Raw genomic sequence first — 25,214 nt, forward strand, 5'->3', positions numbered from 1 at the left:
CCCCAAGCATCCTCGTGCCCCGGGGAACGTGGGCTCGGGCCCGGCCGCTGTCCCCTCTGGGGCTGCCCCACAGCCATGGGGCCAGACCTGTCCCTATGGGGTGTGTGGAGATGGAGACCCCGTCGGGAGGGGGCTGTGGGGGGGGTGAGGGGGGGAAGCGGGACGCGGGGACGCTGGGGCCGGTGTGGGGCCGAAGACCCCGGTCACCCCTGAGGACTACAACTCCCATCATGCCCCGCGGCACAGACCCGGAAGTGCAGCGCTTCCCTCCACCTCGGCTCCCATAATGCCCCGCGGTACCGAGGCGGAAGCTTTGAGAGTGTGCGTCCGTCCCCCCCTCCCTTCCATCCCATCATGCCCCGCGGTACCGAGGCGGAAGTCCCCATCCTATTGTGCCCTACGGGGACTACACTTCCCGTCGTGCCCTGCTCGCACAACCGGATATCCGGCCCGCCTGAGGAGCCGCCCGGGCCGAGGAAGCCGCTCTCCGGTCCCACTCCCGTCCCGCTCCCCCGGTGCCGTCCCGGCCGCCGCCGCCGCCGCCATGGGCTGCACGCTGAGCGCCGAGGACAAGGCGGCGGTGGAGCGCAGCAAGATGATCGACCGCAACCTGCGGGAGGACGGCGAGAAGGCGGCCAAGGAGGTGAAGCTGCTGCTGCTCGGTGAGGAGGGGCCCGCGGGTTGAGGTCCGCAGTGGGGGGGGGGGGGGGGTTCAGGGGTCTTCTAAAGAGGCTCCGAGGGGGGGGGGGGGTCTGGAAGGTTGAAGGGGGTGAGCGGGGGGGGGGGTCCCGGGGTGTTAGTGAGGGAGAGCAGGGGCTGCCCCCCCCCCCCCCGGAGCCATGGGGGGGCCCGGGGGTGAGGCTGCTGCGAGCCTTTGTGTCTTAGGGCAGCGCTGAGAGCCCCCCCCCCCCCCGCCCCGGTTCCTGCTGTGGCCTCGTCCCTGCACACACCGGGTCCCTGATCCCCTCCTGCGGTGAGAGGGGAGGGACCGGCCTGGCCTGGGGGCACTGCGCTGCTCCCATGGGATGCGCCGTTCTCCTTGTGCCTGCCGCCGGGAGAGCACGCTCTGGAGTGTGCAGTGTGGCTGCGACCCGCGGTCCCGAGGGATTGTCCCTCCCTGGGGTGGTGTCAGCGTCCTTCGGGGTCCTGGGATGGAGGAGGATGGGTGCAGCGGTGATGCTGGATACAGGGATGGAGTCACCGGGGCTCTTGAGCTTCTTATTACAGGGTGGTGGGATTAAAGCCTTTGATCAGATGAAAACGGCTCCGGGCACTTGTGTTCCTCACCCCAGAGGTGCCCTTTGTGTGAGTGGCTCCGGTGATCCCATTGGGTGCTCCCAGCCATGATCCACTGATGGAGTTGCCTCCGCACAAGGGGTGAGCTCAGGCTGGTGTCACCCTGCCCTGGCCGGGCTGGTTCTGCAGAGGGTGACACCAGTGGTGGGGCGGCCACAGCCTCGGTGTGTGCACACATCATGGGAAGGGAGCGTTGCTTCCGTGTGCTTCCCAGCTCAATACAGCCTGGGCTTGGGAAGAGCTGGAGGGAATAGTTCTCTTTGGAAGAGACCTTAGAGCAGCTCCAGTGCCTAAAGGGGCTGCAGGAAACCTAGAGAGGGGCTTTGGCCAAGGGCCTGTAGGGACAGGACAATGGGAATGGCTTCCTTCTCCATTCAGTCGGGTTTTACTTGCTCTGAGGTTCCCCACCTCGTGTGTACGTGGGAAACTTGCTGGCTGTGTGTCCGGATGATCCTGGGTTCTCCAGGGGTTTGTCAACACCTTCTCTGGATGGAGCAATTCTTCTTTTGTGTTCTTCTGCCTCACGTTTGTGCTTTGTGGTGGTGGTGAAAAGGCTCCGAGGGCTTTGGGGCCAGGACTTGACTGACTGATGGCAGAGGGGAGGGAATACCCAAAAGGTGATGTGAGAACTGGTTTCAGAGCAGGGGAGGCTTTAGAAGTCCAAAGAGCAGCTGCCTTATGGGCAGCTCTCGGCTTTGGATGGCAGCAGAACCCTTGGACGTGGTGCTATGAGCATGGAAGCCCTGTGAGGAGCAGCCGAGGGCTTGGGGCTGGTCTGCTTGGAGACAAGGATAAGGAGCAGCTTCATCCCTCTGCAGCTCCTGGGGAAGGGGTGAGGAGGCGCTGAGCTCTTCTCCCTGCTTCCCAGAGGTAGAGCCATGGGAATGGCTCAGAGCTGTGCTGGGAAGTTCCCAGTGCATGTGAGGAAGGATTCCTCCACCCGGAGCCTGGAACAGGCTTGCTGGAGAGGTGGGTGATGCCCTGAGCCGTTTGGACAATCCCTTAACAATATGGTCGGCTCCGAGGCAGGCAGTGGGACAAGAAGATCCTCGTAGGTCCCTTCCAAATGAGCTCTTCTGGATTCAGTGGTAACTGGGATCTGAAAGGAGCAGCAGCTCCTGGGAGGTTGGTTGGGAGTTCCAGATGCAGGAATGCAGCAGGAATGTCTTGGCCCTGCACTGGGAGGCTTAGAGAATGCTCCAGAAGAGGCTCTCACAGGTTCTCTACTGAGGGTGCTGGGACGCTGCAATGGCTTGAATGGAGAAGCTGTGGCTGCCCCATCCCTGGCAGTGCTCGAGGCCAGGTTGGACACAGGGGCTTGGAGCAAGCTGCTCCAGTGGAAGGGGTCCCTGCCCGTGGCAGGGGTTGGAGCTGGAGGAGCTTTAAGGTCCCTTCCAACCCACCCCATTCCATGACTCCCTGCATGAGCAGGTGGCTCCAGCCCTCGCAGCATCTCCGTGATGTCCTCTGGCCTCGCTCCAACAACTCCACGTCCCTCTGGTGCTGCTGCCATGGGGCTGCAGGAGGTTTAGGGGATGTGTTTCTTCAGGATAGGGTTTGGATCCACACGTCCTTCCCTGGCTCTGCTAACGTCTCCTGCCCTGGTTTGTGCTGTGCAGGGTTATGTAGGTTAGGAGGAGGCTCATGCTTGTACAAGGGGTGGATGTTCCTTCCTGTCCTGCTGCTGCAGCATTGGCCGAGCTGGAGTTAGTGATGGAGCCAAAACTGGAAGGGTTTTGGTGTGTTTGACTTCCTCTCCTCTCCCACAAGCACCAGCTTCCCTTGGGCAGGGGAGGAAGGAGGATTTGGACCGTGTGCTCCATGTTCCTGGAGCTGCTTGGATCATTCCTGCATCCCAGGGGTGGTTCGGATGCAGGAGGTGCTCCGGTGCTGTGATAACTCCGGGATCATTGGGATAAAGGCGATCCCGGAGCTGCTGGTGTGGCAGCTCCTCCACAGGGATTTCAGTCCCTTCCCAATCCTTCCCTTTCACAACTTCTCTGTTGAGCAACTCCTCAGCTTCTGGGTTGTATAAAACAACCTTGAGCATGGAACAGGCACTGACCTGAGGCCGTGCCAGCCCTGCCCGTGTGCTGGAAGCAGTGTTCCGTGTGGAAGTACCACCAGCAACAGCTCAGCTCGGTTTCACCCATTGACAGCAGCAGGGAACCCAGAGCCGGTGCTTCCAGAATCTGGGAGCCATCCCTGCTCTCAGAACCTCCCTTTCCTCCTCATTGCCTCCAGGGATGCTCCGCTCTGCAGGCACAGACATGATCCTGCTGACGTAGGGAACCTCATGGGATCATTCCAGTTGGGATGAGCAGCTGGAATGGAGGAGGTGTAGGAACTGTGGCTGGGTACCTCACCTGGATCCTCAGCTCTGCTCCGCAGTGCCTGTCAGAAGGTTTGGCACCTTATGCCATGCCTGGGGGGGGCGGTTGTGTGACATGGGGGTGTCAAAGCCCATTGCTGGGTGTACGGTGTTGTCTCAGTGCCAAAAGCAGCTGGTTCCTGCCGGGCCCAGCCTGTCCAAGCGGTGTTTGTGTGTGGGCACAGCCAGCGTGGAACTGTCTGTGCCTGAACCACACCATTACTCAGCCTGGAAGAGTGCTGCTGGGTTCAGACACTGTGTCCTGGTGGGAAATGGTCCTGCGGATTCATGCAGAAGGAATGAAAAGCAGGAGTTTGTTCTGAAATAGCTTTTACCTGAAGAGCTGAGCAAGCAGATGGAGAGCAGAGACTCCCCCTGTGTGCTGGGGGCACCCCCAGAGCGGAAGCAGCAGCACAGGGAGGGGATCCTGCCCCTCTGCTGGGCTATGGGGAGCTCCCCACTGCGGTCCTGATCCAGCTCTGGGGCAGCAGCACAAGAGGGACGTGGAGCTGCTGGAGAGAGGGCAGAGGGGACCATGGAGATGCTGCGAGGGCTGGAGCAGCTCTGCTCTGGAGCCAGGCTGAGAGAGCTGGGCTGGGGCAGCCTGGACAAGAGAAGGCTCCTGAAGGGGAGACCTGAGAGCAGCTCCAGTGCCTAAAGGGGCTGCAGGGAACCTGGAGAGGGGCTTGGGACAAGGGCCTGTAGGGACAGGCCAAGGGGAATGGCTTGAACCTGCCCGAGGGGAGACTGAGATGAGCTCTTGGGCAGAAGCTGTTCCCTGTGAGGGTGCTGAGGCGCTGGCACAGGGTGCCCAGAGAAGCTGTGGCTGCCCCATCCCTGGCAGTGCTCAAGGCCAGGTTGGACACAGGGGCTTGGAGCAAGCTGCTCCAGTGGAAGGGATCCCTGCCCGTGGCAGGGGTTGGAGCTGGAGGAGCTTTGAGGTCCCTTCCAGCCCAAACCATTCCAGGTTTCTCTGATTCTGACAAAACTCCCATTTTTCAAGCCTTGCTTGGCTGTTTCTCTGTTGTTTTCCACCCATTCCAGTATCCCAGCAGAGCAGATGGTGCCTTTTTTATCCCGTATCTTTGAGAGCATCCACTTGTGTGAGTCCTGCCCAAGAAGAACTGGTATTCCATGGCATTTGGGCAATGAATATGTTATTCCATGGCATCTGGGGGATGAAAACCTTATTCCATGGCATCTGGGGGCTGGAAGCTCTGCTGTTGAGCACATCTTCAGGATGACTTGGTCATGACAGGTTAGGGAAGACATCGGCTGCCTTTGGGACATTCCAGCTTCACTGGAAGCTGCTCCATCTCCTGAGTGTAAAGAGCATGGACATTGCATGAGAAAGGGGCACCAGGGGGGCCAGCTGGGGGAGATGTTCCCTTGAGCTTCAGCCAAAAGCCACATCGTGCAGTGTGTGCTGTGTCCCTCTTGTGTTGTATCCCAGAGGTGGATGCAGTGCTCCAGGTGGGAATACTCCCCTTTGCCTGATTCATAGTGTTCTCGCTGCATTTGGTCTGTAGCTGTTGAACCCCTCTTGGCCTCGTGGTACCCAAGAGCATCCCAGGGATGCATTGGAATAAATAAACACTTGGAAAGGGGAGATGGGAAGAATTTTCCCTGGATGGCAGCTTGGAAGTACCCGTACAAGGAGGCTGGGATGTCAGGGCTGGAGGCTGGGATGTCAGGGCTGGAGGCTGGGATGTCAGGGTTGGAGGTTGGGATGTCAGGGTTGGAGGTTGGGATGTCAGGGTTGGAGGCTGGGATGTCAGGGTTGGAGGCTGGGATGTCAGGGTTGGAGGTTGGGATGTCAGGGTTGGAGATTGGGATGTCAGGGTTGGAGGCTGGGATGTCAGGTTTGGAGGCTGGGATGTCAGGGTTGGAGGTTGGGATGTCAGGGTTGGAGGTTGGGATGTCAGGGTTGGAGATTGGGATGTCAGGGTTGGAGGTTGGGATGTCAGGGTTGGAGGCTGGGATGTCAGGGCTGGAATTCAGCACAATGAGGTTGGAAACCAGGAGGGAAGCAGTCTTGGCTGTGCCGGTACAAGGGTGTGTGGGGTGTCCAAGAGCCTTTCCATATGGAATACAAACCAGTTGTGGAAACCTACCTTAGGAGAAGTGTTTGTGCTCACTTGCTATGGGGTAAGTGTGGACGAAAGGAGATGCCCAGTGGATTTATGCTGATTTATTGCCTCCTGCTCCAACAGCTCCCTTGGTATTCAGGGGCTGGCCTCTGATGCTCTTGGTTTCACCCCTTTTTGGCCTCTCAGAGGAGACATGGATCAGGTTGGGGTGTCACGGGGGGGCTGGGGCCACATGCAGGCTCTTCAGCATCACCCCATAGCTGCCCCTCAGCACCACAGCTCCCAGCATCACCCCAGTCTGCAGCTCAGCAGCTTCAAGCGAAACAGCTGGGTTATTCCTGAGCTGGTTTCTGAGGGGATATTGGAATTGCTGAGGAATTCCCCTGCATTCCAGAGTTCAGGAAGGGTCGCAGCATCCTCCTGCCTCAGGAATGGTCTGGCAAAGCTGCTGCCAAAGCCCTGCTAAGATGTTAACGCTGCTGTGGGCTGTTGCTGTAGTTACAGGCTCTCTGGAGAGCAGGAACATCTCCGACTGTTCAGGTTTGGTGTTCCTCACTTGTACTCTATGGATGCTCCCAGTACAGCTCTTGTGTGTCTCTGAGGGCTCCTGCAGCAGTGACCTGCTTTCTCTTCACACACTGCCAGACACTGCGCAGCTTTTCCCCTTCAGTGGAGCCTGAGAAGGAAATTCCTCTCCTGGAGCACAGTTTAATGCATTTGAATACAGCTTCACTGAAACCACACTTAGAAATCAGATTGTTGGTGCTCTCTGAAGCAGTGACCTGGATGCTCCTGGCTGGGAGGCTCTGACCGACCTTCCTTGTGTCCCAAAGTGGGTGATGTAAGTTGTTTATCACCAGTGCTGTTGGGTCAACCTGTCATTCCCAGTCTAAGCTATGTTTTGGGAGCTTGTTCCTTGCTCTCTTCCCTTTAATCTCTGGTTTATGGACACACCGGTGGCTTGGCTGCCATCTCCTGCTGCAGGAAAGCCTCTGCTTCCTCCAGGGAAATGCTTGGGAGATCATCTCCCTCCTGTGTATACATCAGTCTCCCAGGCTGGTAATAACGTGCTTGAAGAGCTGCTGAGGTTCCCTCCTCAATCCCTTCCTCCCCAGGGCAAAGGGATGTGGCTGTTGGCTGTCACACAGGGCTTCCCAGCCTCGGAGCAAAGGGAGCTCAGCGCTGTCTGATGGTGCTGAGCTCTTCCCTGGGGTGCTGCGGGGTGATTTGGGGTGAGCTCAGGGGGGGTTCTGAAGCTCTGGTGCCTCCTGGCTCGGGCTGGCTTCTGGAGGGAAAGGTTCTGGATTCCGGTGCTGGAGGATGCTGTGGGGACAAGGACTTCACTGGATCCAGAGGTGGCCACGGAGATGCTGCCAGGGCTCTGCTCTGGAGCCAGGCTGGGCGTTGGAACTGAATGAGCTTTGAGGCCCCTTCCACCTGAACCAGTGCCGTGCAGAACACGCGTCCATCAGGTGGGACAAACGACTGCAGAGGCTCTGGGATGGATGAGCTGCTCCTGTGTCCGGCAGAGCTGTGGGATAAGGACGTTCTTTGCTGCTAAGTTAGGGAAGGAGAAGTTCAGCTTCTGAAGCAATTTTCCCCTGGAGTTACGACATCCCTGCCTGGGTCACCCTGTGCCGAAACGTGATCCCTGCGTGGCTCTGCTGACCCCAGCAAAGAGCAATGCTTTGCTTTTCCTTTTACAGTGAGGAACGTCCCAGCAATGCTCCCATTTCCCTGGGGTTTGGTCCCGGTAAGATCCAGTGTCATGTTTTGTGGATTTTGGAACATTTTGAGCTGCCCATCTGGTCCCTGGGTGAGCCCAGGGGCTGGTGCTTTGCCTGCCGAGTCCAGAAGCATTTCAGTGTAACTCTTCAGCTCCATTTCTAATGCAGAGCATCGCTTTCCTGTAGGTTGGAGCAGTGTTCTAGTAGCATTTAACACCCTGATCTTTATTCTTTCCATTAAAGGTCCTTGACTGAAGGTTTAAGCCACATTGTGCCTGGGAACACCCTGCACCAGAGCGAGGGAGGCTGCGTGATAGCAGGGAACAGAAGGTGCACGATAAAAGCTGTTTACTGAGTACTTCCAATATGGATTTCTTTATGTAAACCCTTTACAGCCACTCCAGTGAGTTGGAAAAAGGAGAACAGCAGCTGGTGTGGTGTGGACATCTGCAAATGTTTAGAGAAGGTTCAAATGCTGAAGAACAGAAATGAGACCTGGAGACCATGGAATTCCAGACTGGTTTGGGTTGGAAGGGAGCTTAAAGCTCCTCCAGCTCCAACCCCTGTCATGGGCAGGGATCCCTTCCACTGGAGCAGCTTGCTCCAAGCCCCTGTGTCCAACCTGGCCTTGAGCACTGCCAGGGATGGGGCAGCCACAGCTTCTCTGGGCACCCTGTGCCAGCGCCTCAGCACCCTCCCAGGGAACAGCTTCTGCCCAAGAGCTCATCTTAGTCTCCCCTCGGGCAGGTTCAAGCCATTCCCCTTGGCCTGTCCCTACAGGCCCTTGTCCCAAGCCCCTCTCCAGGTTTCCTGCAGCCCCTTCAGGCACTGGAGCTGCTCTCAGGTCTCCCCTTCAGGAGCCTTCTCTTCTCCAGGCTGCCCCAGCCCAGCTCTCTCAGCCTGGCTCCAGAGCAGAGCTGCTCCAGCCCTCGCAGCATCTCCATGGCCTCCTCTGCCCTCTCTCCAGCAGCTCCATGTCCCTCTTGTGCTGCTGCCCCAGGGCTCGATCAGGGCTGTAGGGGGTCTCCCCAAAGCTCAGCAGAGGGGTGGGGTCCCCTCCCTGAGCTGCTGCTTCCGCTCTGGGGTGCCCCCAGCACACAGGGGGGTCTGGGCTGGGTGATGGGGAGCTTCTCTTCACCCAGCACCCCCAAGTCCTTCTCTGGGCTGCTCCATCCAAGCCATATCTGTGGAGGCTGTGTTTGTGCTTGGAGTTGCCCTGACCCAGCTGCAGGAGGTTTGCACTTGCTGATGCTCAGGGCTGGAAAGGAGTAAAATGCAAAGTACTGGGGACCTTGTGTGGGTTGGGGGGAAGAGAAGAGGAGAAGCAGGGTCCCAGGTGAGGAGGCCCCTGAGAAAGCCTTTTGCTGTGTGGGAGGATGTGGTGCAGGTCCCTCAGCATAGGCTTGGGCAGCCTTAATGCTTGTTTTATGGTGAGCAATTGAGATGGGCCCAGCAGCAGCAGCTGCCAGCCCAGCAGGAGCTCCGGGAATGAGGCTGGAGCTGCAGGGCAGATGGTTTTAAATGAGTGTTTAATGAGGAACCGTGTCGGGTTGGCTCTTGCAGGAGCAAAGAGAGGACCTGGAACAGCAAGTGAGGTCCCACAGGAGCAGTGAGGTCCCACAGGAGGTCACTTAGCTCCTTCTCCATGCCCTTGGAGCGGTGTCTGCAGCAGTGTCTGCTGTAGAGCCAGGGCTGCGTTGTGTGTGTGTGTGTGTGTTAGTAGGGAGGTTTAGAGGGTGTGGGTCACTGTTTCCTTCCTCTGCCTTTGAAGGAACCTCTGAGTGGGGGGGTGCTGCTCTTTCAAGCTGCCACTGAAGCCTGGGGAGGTTGGGAAGAAGGGAAGGGGTTAAATGAGCACAGTTTGCATTGGTGGGGTAGAAGCAACCTGGTGGTGTTGTCAGGGCACACTAGTCTCTGGTGCTGTGTTGTCAGGCAGATGACAGGCACTGCAAGTGGAGCATTGCTGCTGCAGCACCAGATCGTTTTCAGATGATCTAAGGAGGAAATGACTGCAAAGATGAGAGGAGAAGTAAAAGCCACAGAGGTTGTGTTCAAAGGGCTCTTCTGAGTCCTGCTGTTGGGGCTGAGCACGGCTGCTTTGGGATGCTGCAGCTTTCAAATCGCAGCCCCTTGGTACAGGGAATGTGGAGGGTGGGTATGGAAAAGAACAGTGAGGGTTTGGGTTCCTCCTGGGCTGGAAGCGCTGCGGCTGTGGAGGGTGAACGGGCTCACAGCCTAGCATAGGCCTTGAGCACTGCCAGGGATGGGGCAGCCACAGCTTCTCTGGGCACCCTGTGCCAGCGCCTCAGCACCCTCACAGGGAACAGCTTCTGCCTTAGATCCAACCTGAGCTTCCCCTGTTTCAGTCTGAACCCATCACCCCTTGTCCCATCACTGCAGTCCCTGATGAAGAGTCCCTCCCCAGCATCCTTGTGGCCCCCTTCCGACACTGGAAGCTGCTCTGAGGTCTCCACGCAGCTTCTCTTCTCCAGGCTGAGCATCCCCAATGTTCTCAGCCTGGCTCCACACAGGAGGTGCTCCAGCCCCTGAGCATCCTCGTGGCCTCCTCTGGACTTGCTCCAACAGCTCTGTGTCCTCTTTATGCTGAGGACACCAGAGCTGCACACAGTGCTGCAAGTGGGATCTCACTGCCTTTCCTTTTCACCTCACATGGTTGCTAATGGGAATTCTTTTGCTGCTTTCCAGGTGCTGGAGAATCTGGGAAAAGCACCATTGTGAAGCAGATGAAGTAAGTGAGAGCGGCTGCAGTTTGGTACTAAGAGATCCGTGGTGCCTGTTTGGCTTGGCTTGGGAATGACAGCTTGCTTCTCTTCCAGGATTATTCATGAGGATGGCTACTCGGAGGACGAGTGCAAGCAGTACAAAGTGGTCGTCTACAGCAATACCATCCAGTCCATCATTGCCATCATAAGAGCCATGGGCAGGCTAAAGATAGACTTTGGGGAGGTTGCCAGAGCTGTAAGTATTGCACTTGTTTCTCTCAGTCGGAGGCTGTGCTCTGAGTTGTGTTCATGTAGCCTGGATATAGGAGGGAATGTCTGTTACAAGCTACAACAGCAAAAGCCCCTTCATCATCTGTTAAGTGTTATCAGTGCCAAGCGTTGAGTGTTTCACTGAGGGCATGGTTAAGAACCTTTGACTGCTCCCCCAGAAATACATAACCCCCAAACCTGAGTCTAAACTATCTGCTTTTGAATCAAATTCTCAGCTTTAAAGGGCTTAACATCAGCCTTCAGCAGTGCCACAGCATCCTGCCACTTAAACTTGATGTTTAGCCAAATAAATCTTAATGGCTTTCACTGCTCTTGCTCCTCCTCTTTGTTTTTGGGTGTTTTCCCCACCTTCCCAGTTGTGCCGGTTCCCTGGGCTGTTCCCACTGTTACCTCCAACACTTCACATGGGGCGAATTGAAGTCAAGAATCCTTTAACACTCCTGGTGATGGGGACAGCACAGGCTGAAGGGGAAGTCAGGGCTCCTGGCGATGTGTAGGGGGCAGGAATTGCGTGTATGGGTGCAGGCAGTGGTGCTCAGCCTCAGACTCTTCCTGTCTGGCTCTAATTCCTCCTGCTTATAGTTAATGTATGGGGAAGTAACCTGCTCTGCTTCTGGTGATGCAACCACAGATGTTCCGAGCCTACGATGTGCCCTTCAGCCAGGATGCTTCATGTCTTGCCCATTAACCTGGGCTGTTGTGTGGCTGCTGCTCTAGATCACACAATGCTTTGGGTTGGAAGGGACCTTAAAGCTCCTCCAGCTCCAACCCCTGCCACGGGCAGGGACCCCTTCCACTGGAGCAGCTTGCTCCAAGCCCCTGTGTCCAACCTGGCCTTGAGCACTGCCAGGGATGGCGCAGTCTCCCAGAAGGATGCTGGCAGGTCTGTTCCTGGTGGGAGCAAGCAGCACTGTGGGATGGAGGTTGGCCTGGCTTTCACTTCCAGACTCTGCTTGGTAACTTGTAGAAGAGGGAAGTCTGGCTCCGAGGCTTCCAAGAAGGATGTTTCATGGTCCAGAGCAAGCACTCGCATCCTGATCAGTCCATCCCATCTCCTGAGGAAAAGCTTTATTAAAGAGCCCCTCTCCCTTACAGCTATTGCAGCAAACAGCAAGTCCCCAAAGCTTTAAACCCACAAGCACCCAATGCCTGCTTTTGATTCCTGTTGCTCTACTGTACAGCACTGTAATAGTATTTTAACTGGAAAACCTTTGTGGTTCACTTAATTAGTCTCCAGTAGCCCATTGGCATCCTTCCGTCCTCTTACACATTCCCAAAAGGTCCTGTTTCCAGTGGGAATGCTGCCTGGTACTTCAGAGCAGTGATCCCTGCAACCACAGAGCTGTTTGTGCCACCCATGATCAATGAGTCTCACCCCATGGGCTGGACCTTCTTGCCCAGTATTTGCCTTTCTGACTGTAGGAGAGGAACAGCTTGATGCTTTGGGGGCAGAAGAGTGGAGAGACACCATGAGAGGGGGGACTGTGATCCCTCAGAGCAGCTCCTGCAGCCGCTGGGATCACTCTGATGTTGAACCCTGCTGTGTTTGTGGATGTGTCAGTGGGTTTTCCTCCTAATTCCTTTTGCTCTGCCCTGTCTGCAGGACGACGCGCGTCAGTTGTTCGTGTTAGCTGGCAGTGCAGAGGAGGGAGTGATGACCACCGAGCTGGCTGGGGTCATTAAACGCTTGTGGAGAGATGCTGGAGTCCAGGCCTGCTTCAGCAGATCCAGGGAGTATCAGCTCAACGACTCTGCGTCATAGTAAGAAACCATTCCCAGCTCCTGGGCTCTTCCCAAGGAGCCAAACGGTGTTGGAAGGGTCAGCGTGGCTGGAAGCAGGGTGGGACTTGGGTGCTGAAGGGTCTCTTTTTGAACTGGGGGGGACAGGAGCTCTCATTTGGCTTACATAGGGCTGAGCTTACAAGGGGACTTGGTGCTGGAGCTCATCAAAGTCAGTTTTACTCTTTGTTTGTGTGTAGTATTAAAAGGAGGTCGCTGGTCAAGTGACAGGATAAGAGGAACCGGCCTCAAGCTGCACCAGGGCAGGTTTAGATGGAGCTGAGGAGCAATTCCTGCCCCAGAGGGTGCTCAGGCATTGGAACAGGCTGCCCAGGGCAGGGCTGCAGGCACCGGCCCTGGAGGTGTCCACACACCCTCAGTGCCATGGGTTAGGGGTGGCCTTGGCAGTGCTGGGAATGGTTGGACTGGATGAGCTGAAAGGGCTTTTCCAGCCTGGCTGATTCTGTGGGAAAGGGAGGGAAAACCCACAATAAAGCCATTCCCCTTGGCCTGTCCCTACAGGCCCTTGTCCCAAGCCCCTCTCCAGGTTTCCTGCAGCCCCTTTAGGCACTGGAGCTGCTCTCAGGTCTCCCCTTCAGGAGCCTTCTCTTCTCCAGGCTGCCCCAGCCCTGGCTTCATTCCCCTGAGCAGCTCTCACGCTCCATCCCTGTGCCTCACTCCACACACTCAGCCCAGCTCCAGACCTGCTGCTTGTGCCCATTCTGAGCTGCAGGCAGTTGCTTTCCCAGCTGGGGAGTTCTGGCTGGAGCAATGGGCTGCTGCTGGCTGCTCAGTGAGGGTCTGTGAGTGCCGCAGCCCTTCCCAGAGGCAGGTTAGTGAGGAGGGGAAGTGATTGATTTGAATGAGCAAAACACTTTGTGCTCACAAAGAGAAAGAAGTCACGAGCTTGGTCTCTGTAGAACCAATCTGTGAGGCTCTGAAGGATGATTTGGGCTGAGTTTTGCCTTCCTGATGTCCGGCTGTAAACTTGTCTTTATTGAGCCAGGTTTTAAGCCTTTGAAAAAGGAGCTCTTTAGGAAGGAGCTTCAGATGTGTCAGAGCTCAGGTGCCTGCAGGCTCCTTCTGCACAGAGCACATCTGAGCTGGAAGATGAGGCAGAATTCATCTATATTTGTACCGCCTTGGCAAGATAGCCTGGGTTTGGATGAAGGTGAGGAGCTGACAAGAGGCTTTCTTGGCATCGGGTGTGCTGTTCCAGCATGCCAGGAGGAAACCTCAGCTTCAAAGGGAGAAGAAAGGGGAGATGAGGGAGATGAATGAGGGAATAAGTTAATGAAAAGATACAGAGAAGGGCTTCTTGAGTGGAGATCTAGGGCAGAGAGCATCAGTCCTTGGGAGAGCTGAGGGAAGAAGCTGAAGATGGGGAAGTCTGGCTTTGTGAAAGAGGAGAATGGAGGCAGAGTGGAGAAAATACAGCAGTGTTCCAATACCTCAGAGCAGCTCCAGTGCCTAAAAGGGCTACAGGAGACATGGAGAGGGGCTTTGGACAAGGGCCTGTAGGGACAGGCAAAGGGGAATGGCTGAGATGAGCTTTTAGGCAGAAGCTCTTCCCTGTGAGGGTGCTGAGGCGCTGGCACAGGGTGCCCAGAGAAGCTGTGGCTGCCCCATCCCTGGCAGTGCTCAAGGCCAGGTTGGACACAGGGGCTTGGAGCAAGCTGCTCTAGTGGAAGGGGTCCCTGCCCGTGGCAGGGGCTGGAGCTGGAGGAGCTTTAAGGTCTCTTCCAACCCAAACCAGTCTGATTCTATTACAGGGTAGGAAGGGCTCAGAAGTGGAGCAGGTTGGGAACTGAAGGTATGAGGCTGCTTTAGCGATGGCCCCCTTGACTAGACTCCTTCCAGGCTGGATTTCGGTGGGTCATTCCCATTCCTGAGCATCTCCCAGCAGCTCCTGTCTGGATTCTGTCCTGGTTTGTGCAGCACAGCTCCTGTGAGCGATTGCTGTTTTGGGCTGGTGTCAGCTCTGTGTGGCAGAGAGATAGCAGCCCAAGGATGACATTTTTCTGCTACCAGAGCCTTTGGTTTCCCAGCCCCAAACCACAGGAAGCTGCTCTGCAGCAGTGTTAGTTTGAGTCTGTATCCCAGCAACTCCGTGGTTGGGAAACACTGGGAGCTGGTTCCTTCAGTGCAGGGCATGATCATGCAGCTACAGACCTGTCTTCTTCCCTCTCCTTTCCATGTCACCTACAATGGGCCTGAAACTCCGGGGCCAGCAGCCTTTAAACGCGTGCCCAGTGGTTTCCAGTGGTTTTCCAGCTGTGGTGTGGGTTCTGCTTGCCTGGGGGCTGCTCCTCACTCCCCATCAGGCCCCAGAGCCTCAGTGAGACACCCAAAGTGGGGCAAAAAGAGGAAGATCTGGGTGAAAGCTTGCGAAGGTCAGGAAACAAGGTGGTGGCAGGAGGAGCCAGGGCTTGCACAGCAGCATCACATTGTTCCCAAAGCTTCTTCCTGCTGTGTCCTGCCTCCCTGAGCCCTTCCCATTGTGCAGGCCAGGATCCTGCTCATCCGAGAGCTGCCCTGGCAGGCTGGAGAGGAGACAACCAGTTGTAATGGGGTATCCTAATCCCTGTGGCATGGCTGGGAGAGCTCCCAAAGGTGACACAAATACCGGGGATTGGTCTGGAAGCACAGGGCTTTGCGTGTTTTCTCCTTGTTTTCTGTCTTGAGGAGCAGTTGAGTAACTCTTGGTCTGACTTGTGGATGTTCCAGCACTAGAGTGAACGCTCAGCGTCTGTATTTTCACTTGTCTTATTGCAGCTTCCTGTTTTTCTTCACTGTGATGGGAGCAAATGGTTCCATAGATCCCTGCTCCCACCTGGACTCAGTGCCATGGGGAAGCTTCAGTCCTTTGTCCATGATGCTTGGTGCAACAAAGAGCAAACCCTGCTTGATGGTGCAGCAAAGGGGATGCTGAAGTGCTCCTTCCTCATTTCTTCTGCTATCTCTGTCTGATCTTTGGGAATACTGGCAAGCAGACAGTCATGGATCATGGAATGGTTTGCGTTGAAGGGACCTTAAAGCTCCTTCAGCTCCATCCCCTGCCACGGGCAGGAACACCTTCCATAGAGCAGCTTGCTCCAAGCCCCTGTGTCCAACCTGGCCTTGAGCACTGCCAGGGATGGGGCAGCCACAGCTTCTCTGGGCACCCTGTGCCACTGTCCCAGCACCCTCATAATGAAAAGCTTCTTCCCAGTATCTCATCCAACTCTTCCCTCTTCCAGTTGGAAGCTGTTTCTCCTCATCCCATCCCTACATCCCTTGTCCAAAGCCCATCTGCAGGTTTCTTGTAGCCCCTTTAAGGCACTGGGAGCTGCTCTAATGCTTTAACTGATTTTAGTTGCTGCTTTTCCCATTCCATGCAGACACCACTCTGCACACACTGGAGGTGATTAATTCTCTGCAGTCACAGGCCATTAACATCAGTTCTGATCCCCCTTTCTCCCTTCTGGCACATCCTGTCTTGGTCCCAAGCGGCAGCTTTGCCCTGGATTCCCTGACACGCTGCTGGAGAAAACCTACGTTCTCTGATGTGGGTTTCTTTCCCCTTCTCCTCTTTGCTGTCAAGCTCCAGCTGCATGGTCCTCCTGGTGCTTCCTTGGGATTCCCAATGTGCAGCACTGCCTCGGGATCACAGCTCCAGGGTTTGCCATGTGCTGTTTCAGCTTAGGGCTGTGCCGCAGGCGGTGCCTCTGTCCTCAGGGACCCAGATAAGCATTTACATTGCTAAAGGGGACCCACACCATTCCCTTTCCGTGGAGTTTTTCACTGTTCCCTTGTTTTCTGCTTTGCTTCAGCTGCCAAAACCCAGCTGGATGAGGGGGGAGAGGAGGCAAGAGAAAGGAATTCCTTAAATCTTGTTCAGTTATTAAGTATTCCTAGTATTAAAATGAATATTCCTAATATTAAACTATACTTAAACATTTCTAGGCCAGGTTGGATGGAGCTTGGAGCAAGCTGCTCCAGTGGAAAGGGTCCCTGCCTGTGGCAGGGGTTGGAGCTGGAGGAGCTTTAAGGTCCCTTCCAGCCCAAACCATTCCATGATTCTATGATTCCATGAAATAGAGGTTTCACCCGCTCTTCCCTGTTTTCCTCTTGCTGCAGGAAGCCTTTGCCTAAGGATGATGAATTCCTCTGCAGGACAAATGCTGCTTGTGTTTCCCAACCAGCACTAGTGCTGGTAATGATGCTTATTGAAAGGCCCTGGGTACCAAACCTGGCTCTCTCTGCCACAGGCCTCTGTTGGCCGCTGTCACCAGTGGGATGGTGACAATCCCCTTCCCCCAGCTCTGCTTCACTCTTCATAATAAGTGCTTTGTATGAAGCCTTCAGAGCCAGTTTTGGCCTTGAAAGGATTCTTTCCAGTGCTGCAAGCAGACATGAGGGCACTGTTAGGAAAATCCTATGCCAAGGTTGGTGGGAGCGTGTGGAGGAGGGGAGAGCTCCTATCTGTGCCAGCTGAAGGCCGTGCACATGAGAGCATCCTGCTCCTGCAGCCTGCATCTCTGAGAGCTGAGATGGGCTGATGCTGAAGCTGGCAGGTGACTTGGGAAAGATGGATCCTTGCTGGACCAGCGCCAGGCTGGCACAGGATCGTGGAATCCTGGATTGGTTTGGGTTGGAAGGGACCTCAGAGCTCCTCCAGCTCCAACCCCTGCCACGGGCAGGGCCCCCTTCCACTGGAGCAGCTTGCTCCAAGCCCCTGCGTCCAACCTGGCCTTGAGCACTGCCAGGGATGGGGCAGCCACAGCTTCTCTGGGCACCCTGTGCCAGCGCCTCAGCACCTTCACAGGGAACAGCTTCTGCCTAAGAGCTCAGCTCAGTCTCCCCTCGGGCAGGTTCAAGCCATTCCCCTTGGCCTGTCCCTACAGGCCCTTGTCCCAAGCCCCTCTCCAGGTTCCCTGCAGCCCCTTTAGGCACTGGAGCTGCTCTCAGGTCTCCCCTTCAGGAGCCTTCTCTTCTCCAGGCTGCCCCAGCCCAGCTCTCTCAGCCTGGCTCCAGAGCAGAGCTGCTCCAGCCCTCGCAGCATCTCCATGGCCTCCTCTGCCCTCTCTCCAGCAGCTCCACGTCCCTCTTGTGCTGCTGCCCCAGAGCTGGATCAGGGCTGCAGGGGGGGTATCCCCATAGCCCAGCAGAGGGGCAGGATCCCCTCCCTGTGCTGCTGCTCCCGCTCTGGGGGTGCCCCCAGCACACAGGGGGGTCTGGGCTGGGTGATGGGGAGCTTCTCCTCACCCAGCACCCCCAAGTCCTTCTCTGGGCTGCTCCATCCAGTCTCTGCCCGTTTGTGCTTGGTTGCCCTGACCCCTGTGCAGGACCTTGCACTTGGCCTTCCCACGCTGTTCTGGGAACACTTGGAGGGGCACTAAGACAAACCCAAACTCCACTGTAGGTTTTTGTCAGCTTTTTCTATGTACTTGAGCCCTCATTTTCCGTGGGAGAAGGGAAACAAAACCCCAAAGCATCCTTCTGCAAGCGTGTGTTTGCACAGTGGTGCTGAGGCATGGGAAAGGGTTGGCTCTATAAACAGATGGATCCAAGGGGGGGGAAGAGGCATTGCAAGCTCAGTGGATGAAGGAAGGAGCCTGGTGGCAAAGGAGGCTGTGGAAAGGGTTTCTGCCTCCGGGGGCTGTAGGCGGGCACATGGGGTGTGTTTGCAGTGCCCAAGCCAGTGATGGTGAGGAACATGTGCAAGCTTTCAGCGAGCTGTGGCTGAGGAAGCGCTGGAAACCACGAGCTCACACCCTGCTTTACCAAGGTTGGGTTTGGTGCTTTTGGTCAAGTTCCGCTGCACCTGGACAAGGTGAAGGGGACAAGGACACAAGAGGGACGTGGAGCTGTTGGAGAGAGGGCAGAGGAGGCCATGGAGATGCTGCGAGGGCTGGAGCAGCTCTGCTCTGGAGCCAGGCTGAGAGAGCTGGGCTGGGGCAGCCTGGACAAGAGAAGGCTCCTGAAGGGGAGACCTGAGAGCAGCTCCAGTGCCTGAAGGGGCTACAGGGAACCTGGAGAGGGCCTTGGGACAAGGGCCTGTAGGGACAGGCCAAGGGGAATGGCTTTAACCTGCTCCGCATCCCTCTTGTGCTGGATCAGGAATGCAGGGGGGGGTCTTCCCTTCACACAGCAGAGGGGCAGGATCCCCTCCCTGCCCTGCTGATCCAGTTCTGGGCTGGGTCCTGGGAAGCTTCTCCTCACCCAGCACCCCAAGTCCTTCCCCTCAGGGCTGCATTTGCTGTAGCTGGAGTTAGTTGGGGTCTCAGTGGGTCATTGACTTGATGCTGTGGAGCCGTGGCTTCTTCCAGCAGACATCAGGTTGCTCCCTGTTGCTGCAGGAGGTGAATGAATCCTGTCCTGTGAGTTATTCCTGATGCTTCATTCTTTCCCTTGGTGTCTCCTTGCCCTTTAAAAGTGAACCGTTGGATTTATTGCCTTGAGCTTTGAAGCGAAAGACCTTGACTGTGGATTGCCCCAAGGGATACCAGTCTTGGTATGGCCTCTGCACCAGCAGCCCTGTGCTGGCTGCTTATCAGCTTCACTCCCAGCTGCAAGGTTGTGTGGGGAAGGGTTAAACCCAAAAGCACCACAACACCAGGCCTTGGGATAGAGCTGGGGCGGGGGGGGGGGTTGCTCTCAGCATGGTCTGTACCAGGGGGAGGTGATGGATAGGTTCTGTGCTGCCTTTCTCCTGCAGCTGATAAAAGATTCATGGCGAGCAGCACACTCAGATAGCCCGTCTTGTGTTGTCTCCTGGCTTAGTTACCTCAATGACTTGGATCGAATATCCCAGCCGACCTACATTCCCACCCAGCAGGACGTTCTGCGCACCCGGGTGAAAACCACCGGCATCGTGGAGACTCACTTCACCTTCAAGGACCTCTACTTCAAGTAAGTGAAGGGCAGAGCCTGTCCCCCCGTGGGCTGTGGGGCTGGCTTCAGCGCGTGCTGCCAGTGGCAGGTCCCACACTGGGCCCTAAGTGTCCTCCTGCCTCTGGTTTGCTCCCTCGCCAGCAGCATCGCTCGCTGGAGACACTGGTTTGACTTTTCTTTGCCTTCTTCTGTTCTTTTCAGCTGCTTTTATGTTGGAAGCACAGACACAGGTACTCCAAGCTTGGTTAGAGGAGCTGACAAACGTACTAAAAGGACACTGAGTGGGTTTTGAGGGTGAATTTAACCCCTTGCTTTGAAGCAGGAGCTCTCCCTGCAGTCCCGGTCGTGGCTCGGGGCTGCCTGGTGTTCTCCATGGTGGCTGTGCTGCCTGACATGCAGCAAGCGTGCCGGGGACAGGCCACCGGGGAGGATGGCGCTTCCTTGTCCTCTCCACCTTCTAAATTCAGGTCTGCTGGGCTCAGATGTCGAGCCTGGACGTGGCAGTGTCCCTTTATGTATCACTCATGGAGCTCCTGCTGTAGTGGCTCTAGCTTGCCCTTTAGCTCTCCTCCCTGCTCTTTGCTCATTAGACAACCCTTGCTTTGGACCCTAAGTGTGCTCCTGCCACCCAGCCCAGAGCCCCACGTGTCACTTGTGTCCTGTGATGGGAGGTAAGGAAACTTTGGGCGAGTTTCCTTTATCTGTGGCAATGTTTTCAAGTCTCTGTTGCTCAGAGCCTTTAAAGAAGTGTCTGTTTGCTGGTTTTTAGCTTGTGTTTGAAGACAGTTTGAAAGAGCAACAGCAGAAATGTGAAGTTGCTTTTAACACCTGATCTGCTGCATGGATTTGGGGGAGAACAGGGGCAGCAGCACAGGAGGGACGTGGAGCTGTTGGAGCAAGCCCAAAGGAGGCCATGGAGCAGCTCTGCTCTGGAGCCGGGCTGAGAGAGCTGGGCTGGGGCAGCCTGGAGAAGAGAAGGCTCCTGAAGGGGAGACCTGAGAGCAGCTCAGAGCGTTTTGCTGAGCAGGGTGTTGGGACCGATTCAAAGGACATCATTTTAGCAGAGCCAGGACTCCTGGGAGCAGCTCTGCAGCCTTGCGGCTCCAGATGATGTTATTGAACACATGAAACTGCTTCTAAACCCCATGAATTTCCTGCTCCCAGCTGGAGTATTCAGGTAGTTCCAGCTAATCCTTCCTAAGCTACAGTGTCAGTGAACTGCCAGAGCTGAGTCTGATGTTTGAAGTCCACTCAAGCACATAGATTGTTGCTAAGGAAATAGGAGGCAGAGACCAAATTGAGCGTGCCCTGGTGAATCAGCAGGCTCGTGGGCAGCCACGTAGGTAACAGCCAGTTCTTCCTGCTGGAGTGGCTCTGGAGAAGAGGACTTCTGCTCTGAAAACCCTCTCTCCTGAGGAAGGGGGGCTCAGAGCTCTCAGCCTCACTAATGGAAGGCCGCGTTCCCCCAGTGCTGCTTGAGAGGCCTCAGCTGAGCCTCCTCCATCCCCTGCAACATGGTGGGGCTGGGGAGGAAGGTGTCCGTGGCCTCTGAGCTGGTTCTTCTGCCTCCCCCAGGATGTTTGATGTTGGTGGGCAACGCTCGGAGCGGAAGAAGTGGATCCACTGCTTCGAAGGGGTGACAGCCATCATCTTCTGCGTGGCCCTCAGCGACTATGACCTTGTCTTGGCCGAGGATGAGGAAATGGTATGTTGAGGAGTTACCAGTGGCTGGCTGCTGGAAGGGAGGTGGAAGCACGCACAGACCTGTCTTCCACGGGGGTGGGTGGATTTCTGGGTCACTGCTCTTGTTACCGCTGTGCTGTTCCTCAGAAGATGAGTGCTTCCTCCCAGCAGCCTGCAGTGACTTGCCCTGGAAAGCATAAAGATGTTCTCCAGGCCCTCATTGCAGGGAGGTGCCTTGAGTTATTGCCCTTGGGGTGTGCGTGCATCTCTGCACACAAATATGTCCTGGGGCAGTGGCAGAGCGGGGAAGCGACCTGACCCTGCTCAGGGTTGTGCCCATGCTCTGATGGCAGGGAGGATGTCAGTGGCACATCAAGGGGAGGCCACGGAGATGCTGCGAGGGCTGGAGCAGCTCTGCTCTGGAGCCAGGCTGAGAGAGCTGGGCTGGGGCAGCTTGGAGAAGAGAAGGCTCCTGAAGGGGGGACCTGAGAGCAGCTCCAGTGCCTGAAGGGGCTGCAGGAAACCTGGAGAGGGGCTTGGGACAAGGGCCTGTAGGGACAGGCCAAGGGGAATGGCTTGAACCTGCCTGAGGGGAGACTGGGATGAGCTCTTAGGCAGAAGCTCTTCCCTTTGAGGGTGCTGAGGCGCTGGCACAGGGTGCCCAGAGAAGCTGTGGCTGCCCCATCCCTGGCAGTGCTCAAGGCCAGGTTGGACACAGGGGCTTGGAGCAAGCTGCTCCAGTGGAAGGGGGCCCTGCCCGTGGCAGGGGTTGGAGCTGGAGGAGCTTTAAGCTCCCTTCCAACCCAAACCAGGCTGGGGTTCTGTGACTCTTCCTCCTCAGCCTGACCTCTGCACTGAATCTTGTCTGTCCCCACCCCATCCTCCCCTGACACCTCTGGAATGACACCTCCTCCTTCCCCCTTTATTTTCCAGAACCGGATGCATGAGAGTATGAAACTGTTTGATAGCATTTGCAACAACAAGTGGTTTACAGACACATCCATCATCCTCTTCCTGAACAAGAAGGACCTGTTTGAGGAAAAGATTAAGAAGAGCCCACTAACAATCTGCTATCCAGAGTACACAGGTGAGGCAAACCCCATGGATTTATGTCACCAGGGCCAGGAATGATTCAGTTGAAGCCAACACAACCCACGATAACTCAAAAGCAGTTCTCTGTTCCCTTAACTCTGTCTCTTGGGCAGAGTCTTTGGGCTCTTTGTTAGCTGAGAGCTCATTTTCCTGGAAGAGCTCTGGTCATTCATGTCTGTGGTTCAGAGCAGCCTTTGTCGTGCCGTTTCACAGCCTGGAGTACAAACAGCAACGCGCTGCTCCCCATCAGATCAAGGGCACCCTGTGCTTTTTGGCTGGGAGAGAGGTTTGGAGCAGCTCTGCTTTGGAGCCAGGCTGAGAGAGCTGGGCTGGGGGAGCCTGGAGAAGAGAAGGCTCCTGAACGGAGACCTTAGAGCAGCTCCAGTGCCTAAAGGGGCTGCAGGAAACCTGGAGAGGGGCTTGGGACAAGGGCCTGTAGGGATGGGATGAAGAGAAACAACTTCCAACTGGAAGAGGGAAGAGTTGGATGAGATACTGGGAAGCAGCTCTTCATTATGAGGGTGCTGAGGCGCTGGCACAGGGTGCCCAGAGGAGCTGTGGCTGCCCCATCCCTGGCAGTGCTCAAGGCCAGGTTGGACACAGGCGTTCGGGCTTCTCCGGGCAGCCTGGGATGAATGGCCTGAAGCACGGCAGCCGTTCCAGTGATCTCTGGCAGGAGGCTGGAGCAGGGAGTGACTTGTCCAAGGTCACTGAGCAGGAGCTGGGAATAGCCTCCAGGTTTACCAGAAGGGGTTAATGGTGGATTTGGATTTGTAGATGGATAAGGCAGATGGCTGCAAGCGGCTTAATGTGTCCTTAAAAGATCTCTGTGCTGTCAAGTGCTGGCCAAAGACAAGGATCTTCTCTTTTTCAGGCTCCAACACGTACGAGGAAGCAGCTGCCTACATCCAGTGTCAGTTTGAAGACCTGAACAGAAGAAAAGACACCAAGGAGATCTACACCCACTTCACCTGTGCTACCGACACCAAGAACGTGCAGTTTGTCTTTGATGCTGTCACAGATGTTATCATTAAAAACAACCTGAAGGAGTGTGGGCTCTACTGAGGAGCAAAGGGGCAGAAGGTAATGATGGGCTCGTACCTTGGGGCTTGAGGCTTTGCCTTGCACCTCCCTAACCGCTCCCTCTCTCCTTCCATCCCAGCTTCTTCCACGCGCTGACTTGAGAACCAGCCTCTCGGCTGCCTCGCTGGGGACAGCAGCAGCATGAAGGGGACCAGGGCAACGCAAACCAGCATGAGGAACGTTGCATTCTTTAGCACAATCTTCTCTAGTAGGGACCTTTTTCCTTGGTGGAGTGGAGCAACCGTTCGTGTGACGGGCTCGTCCCGACGCCGCTCCGATGGTGTTGTCTCGGATGTGTACAGCTTGTTGGGAAGTTGAGGTGCTGGATTCCAGGCCTTCAATATGTAGCTTTCTCTCTTTTCTTTGGTTAACAAGCCGCCACTAGTCTGGTTTTAAGGTTGGTTTTTCCATCAGGATAACAATAACTTTACTGGTTTTAGTTCTTTCTTTGCAAACAGATCTTGTTTTCAGAATAAAAACCTAAAAAAAACCCAACAAAAACTACTCACTTAACTATGCACACGTGAGCAGATCATGCAGGAAGCATTCCTCTTAGCAGGAACTCTTTGTTTTTAACACTTGGTATGGTCAAGATTTAATATATCTGCAGCTACTTAAAGGATCCTTAGAGCTCTTAACGGCTTCTTCCGATGTGTAACGTGTTCCCATCCTGCTGCCATTCTTCCCAAGGGAGCTCCTGCAGCAGGAGGAGGCTTTAGGGGTGAACCTGCTTTGTGCTGATCCCCACATCGCGACTCATTCCATGGGATCAGCCTCAAGCTGAACGTGTTGCCCCCCTTGGAGAGGAACCAGAGCTCCAAAGGGGCTGGGGACCAGGTACTGCTACAGAGCAACTCCTCACCCCTTTGATCCTGCTGTGGGTTTGGGGGGAAGCGGTGGGCAATTCTGTTGTGCGTTTTCCCTATGGCCTTTTCTGTCTGGAGCCTCCCGATCCCTATGGACAAGCATGCCTTTACTTTGTATATGTGGTGCCAAACTCCCCTTTGCTCATCGTTCTTCCTGTAGTAACAGTCAGAAGCCCTCAGTACGTTCCTTTGCTGAACCATTGCATCCACTTCTCTCTCCCGGTTTATCATGTGTACAGTTTCCATCTGTTCTAGTTGTTGGCAGTATTAAAATGGTGAGTAAACGGTTTAACCTGGTCTCCACTTTATTCCTCATTTCTCCCCCACTTTTGTGCTTTGCTGGGGAAAGAAGGGAAGAGCTCCCATGGGAAATGGGGGTAATGGATGGGATGGGAGAGTTCGTTGTGCTCCGTCTCTTGGAGCAAATCCAGGGGCGGCCACGGAGATGCTGCGAGGGCTGGAGCAGCTCTGCTCTGGAGCCAGGCTGAGAGAGCTGGGCTGGGGCAGCCTGGAGAAGAGAAGGCTCCTGAAGGGGAGACCTGAGAGCAGCTCCAGTGCCTAAAGGGGCTGCAGGAAACCTGGAGAGGGGCTTGGGACAAGGGCCTGTAGGGACAGGCCAAGGGGAATGGCTTGAACCTGCCCGAGGGGAGACTGAGCTGAGCTCTTAGGCAGAAGCTGTTCCCTGTGAGGGTGCTGAGGCGCTGGCACAGGGTGCCCAGAGAAGCTGTGGCTGCCCCATCCCTGGCAGTGCTCAAGGCCAGGTTGGACACAGGGGCTTGGAGCAAGCTGCTCCAGTGGAAGGGGTCCCTGCCCGTGGCAGGGGTTGGAGCTGGAGGAGCTTTAAGCTCCCTTTCAACCCAAACCAGGCTGTGGGTCTGCTGCTCCGGAGGGCTCAGGCTGTGGTGGAAGCTGGACCCATCCGGTTGTTCATTAGGGTTATTGCAGATGCTCCACTGCTCCTTCACTGCTCCAGCCCCTGTTCCATGACGCAGATTTAACCCACTGCGGAAGACGCTTGCCCAGAAGCACGGGATCAAGCACTCCAGGGATGCTGTGGGTGCTGCTGGGTGGCCACAGGGAGCATTTGTGCTCTGGAGGCTCCGCTCCAGCTTCCCCCTGCTAGAACTGATGGGGATCTCACCAGGAACTGCCCTGCAGCATCCCGGTGTTCCCTGACCGCCGCTGGAGCTGCGGCAGGGCCCTGGCAGGACCCAGGTAGGGACGCGCTTCGGTGGGGAAGGGTTTGCGCTTGGTTTTGGGTGCCCAAGAGGACTGCAGCATCCCCACCCTGTGCTGCGGGTGTTGGTGAGCAAAGAGGGTGACACCGTCCTTAACCG

The 25,214-nt window shown here is 56.0% G+C and overlaps 1 protein-coding gene across 1 annotated transcript; it reads left to right on the forward strand.

Moving 5' to 3' along the window:
* The first annotated feature begins 425 nt into the window (after positions 1 to 425).
* GNAI3 (G protein subunit alpha i3) lies at positions 426 to 24,169 on the forward strand. The gene is made up of 9 exons (XM_065698757.1): positions 426 to 662; positions 10,191 to 10,233; positions 10,322 to 10,463; positions 12,102 to 12,259; positions 19,043 to 19,171; positions 20,729 to 20,858; positions 21,770 to 21,923; positions 22,803 to 23,011; positions 23,091 to 24,169. Exons 1-8 carry the CDS (start codon positions 545 to 547, stop codon positions 22,991 to 22,993), a joined length of 1,065 nt encoding a protein of 354 aa, XP_065554829.1. The 5' UTR covers positions 426 to 544; the 3' UTR covers positions 22,994 to 23,011; positions 23,091 to 24,169.
* Positions 24,170 to 25,214: the final 1,045 nt, after the last annotated feature.

Source organism: Lathamus discolor, chromosome 19 (assembly GCF_037157495.1).
Source record: "Lathamus discolor isolate bLatDis1 chromosome 19, bLatDis1.hap1, whole genome shotgun sequence".
Taxonomy (NCBI): Eukaryota; Metazoa; Chordata; class Aves; order Psittaciformes; family Psittacidae; genus Lathamus; species Lathamus discolor.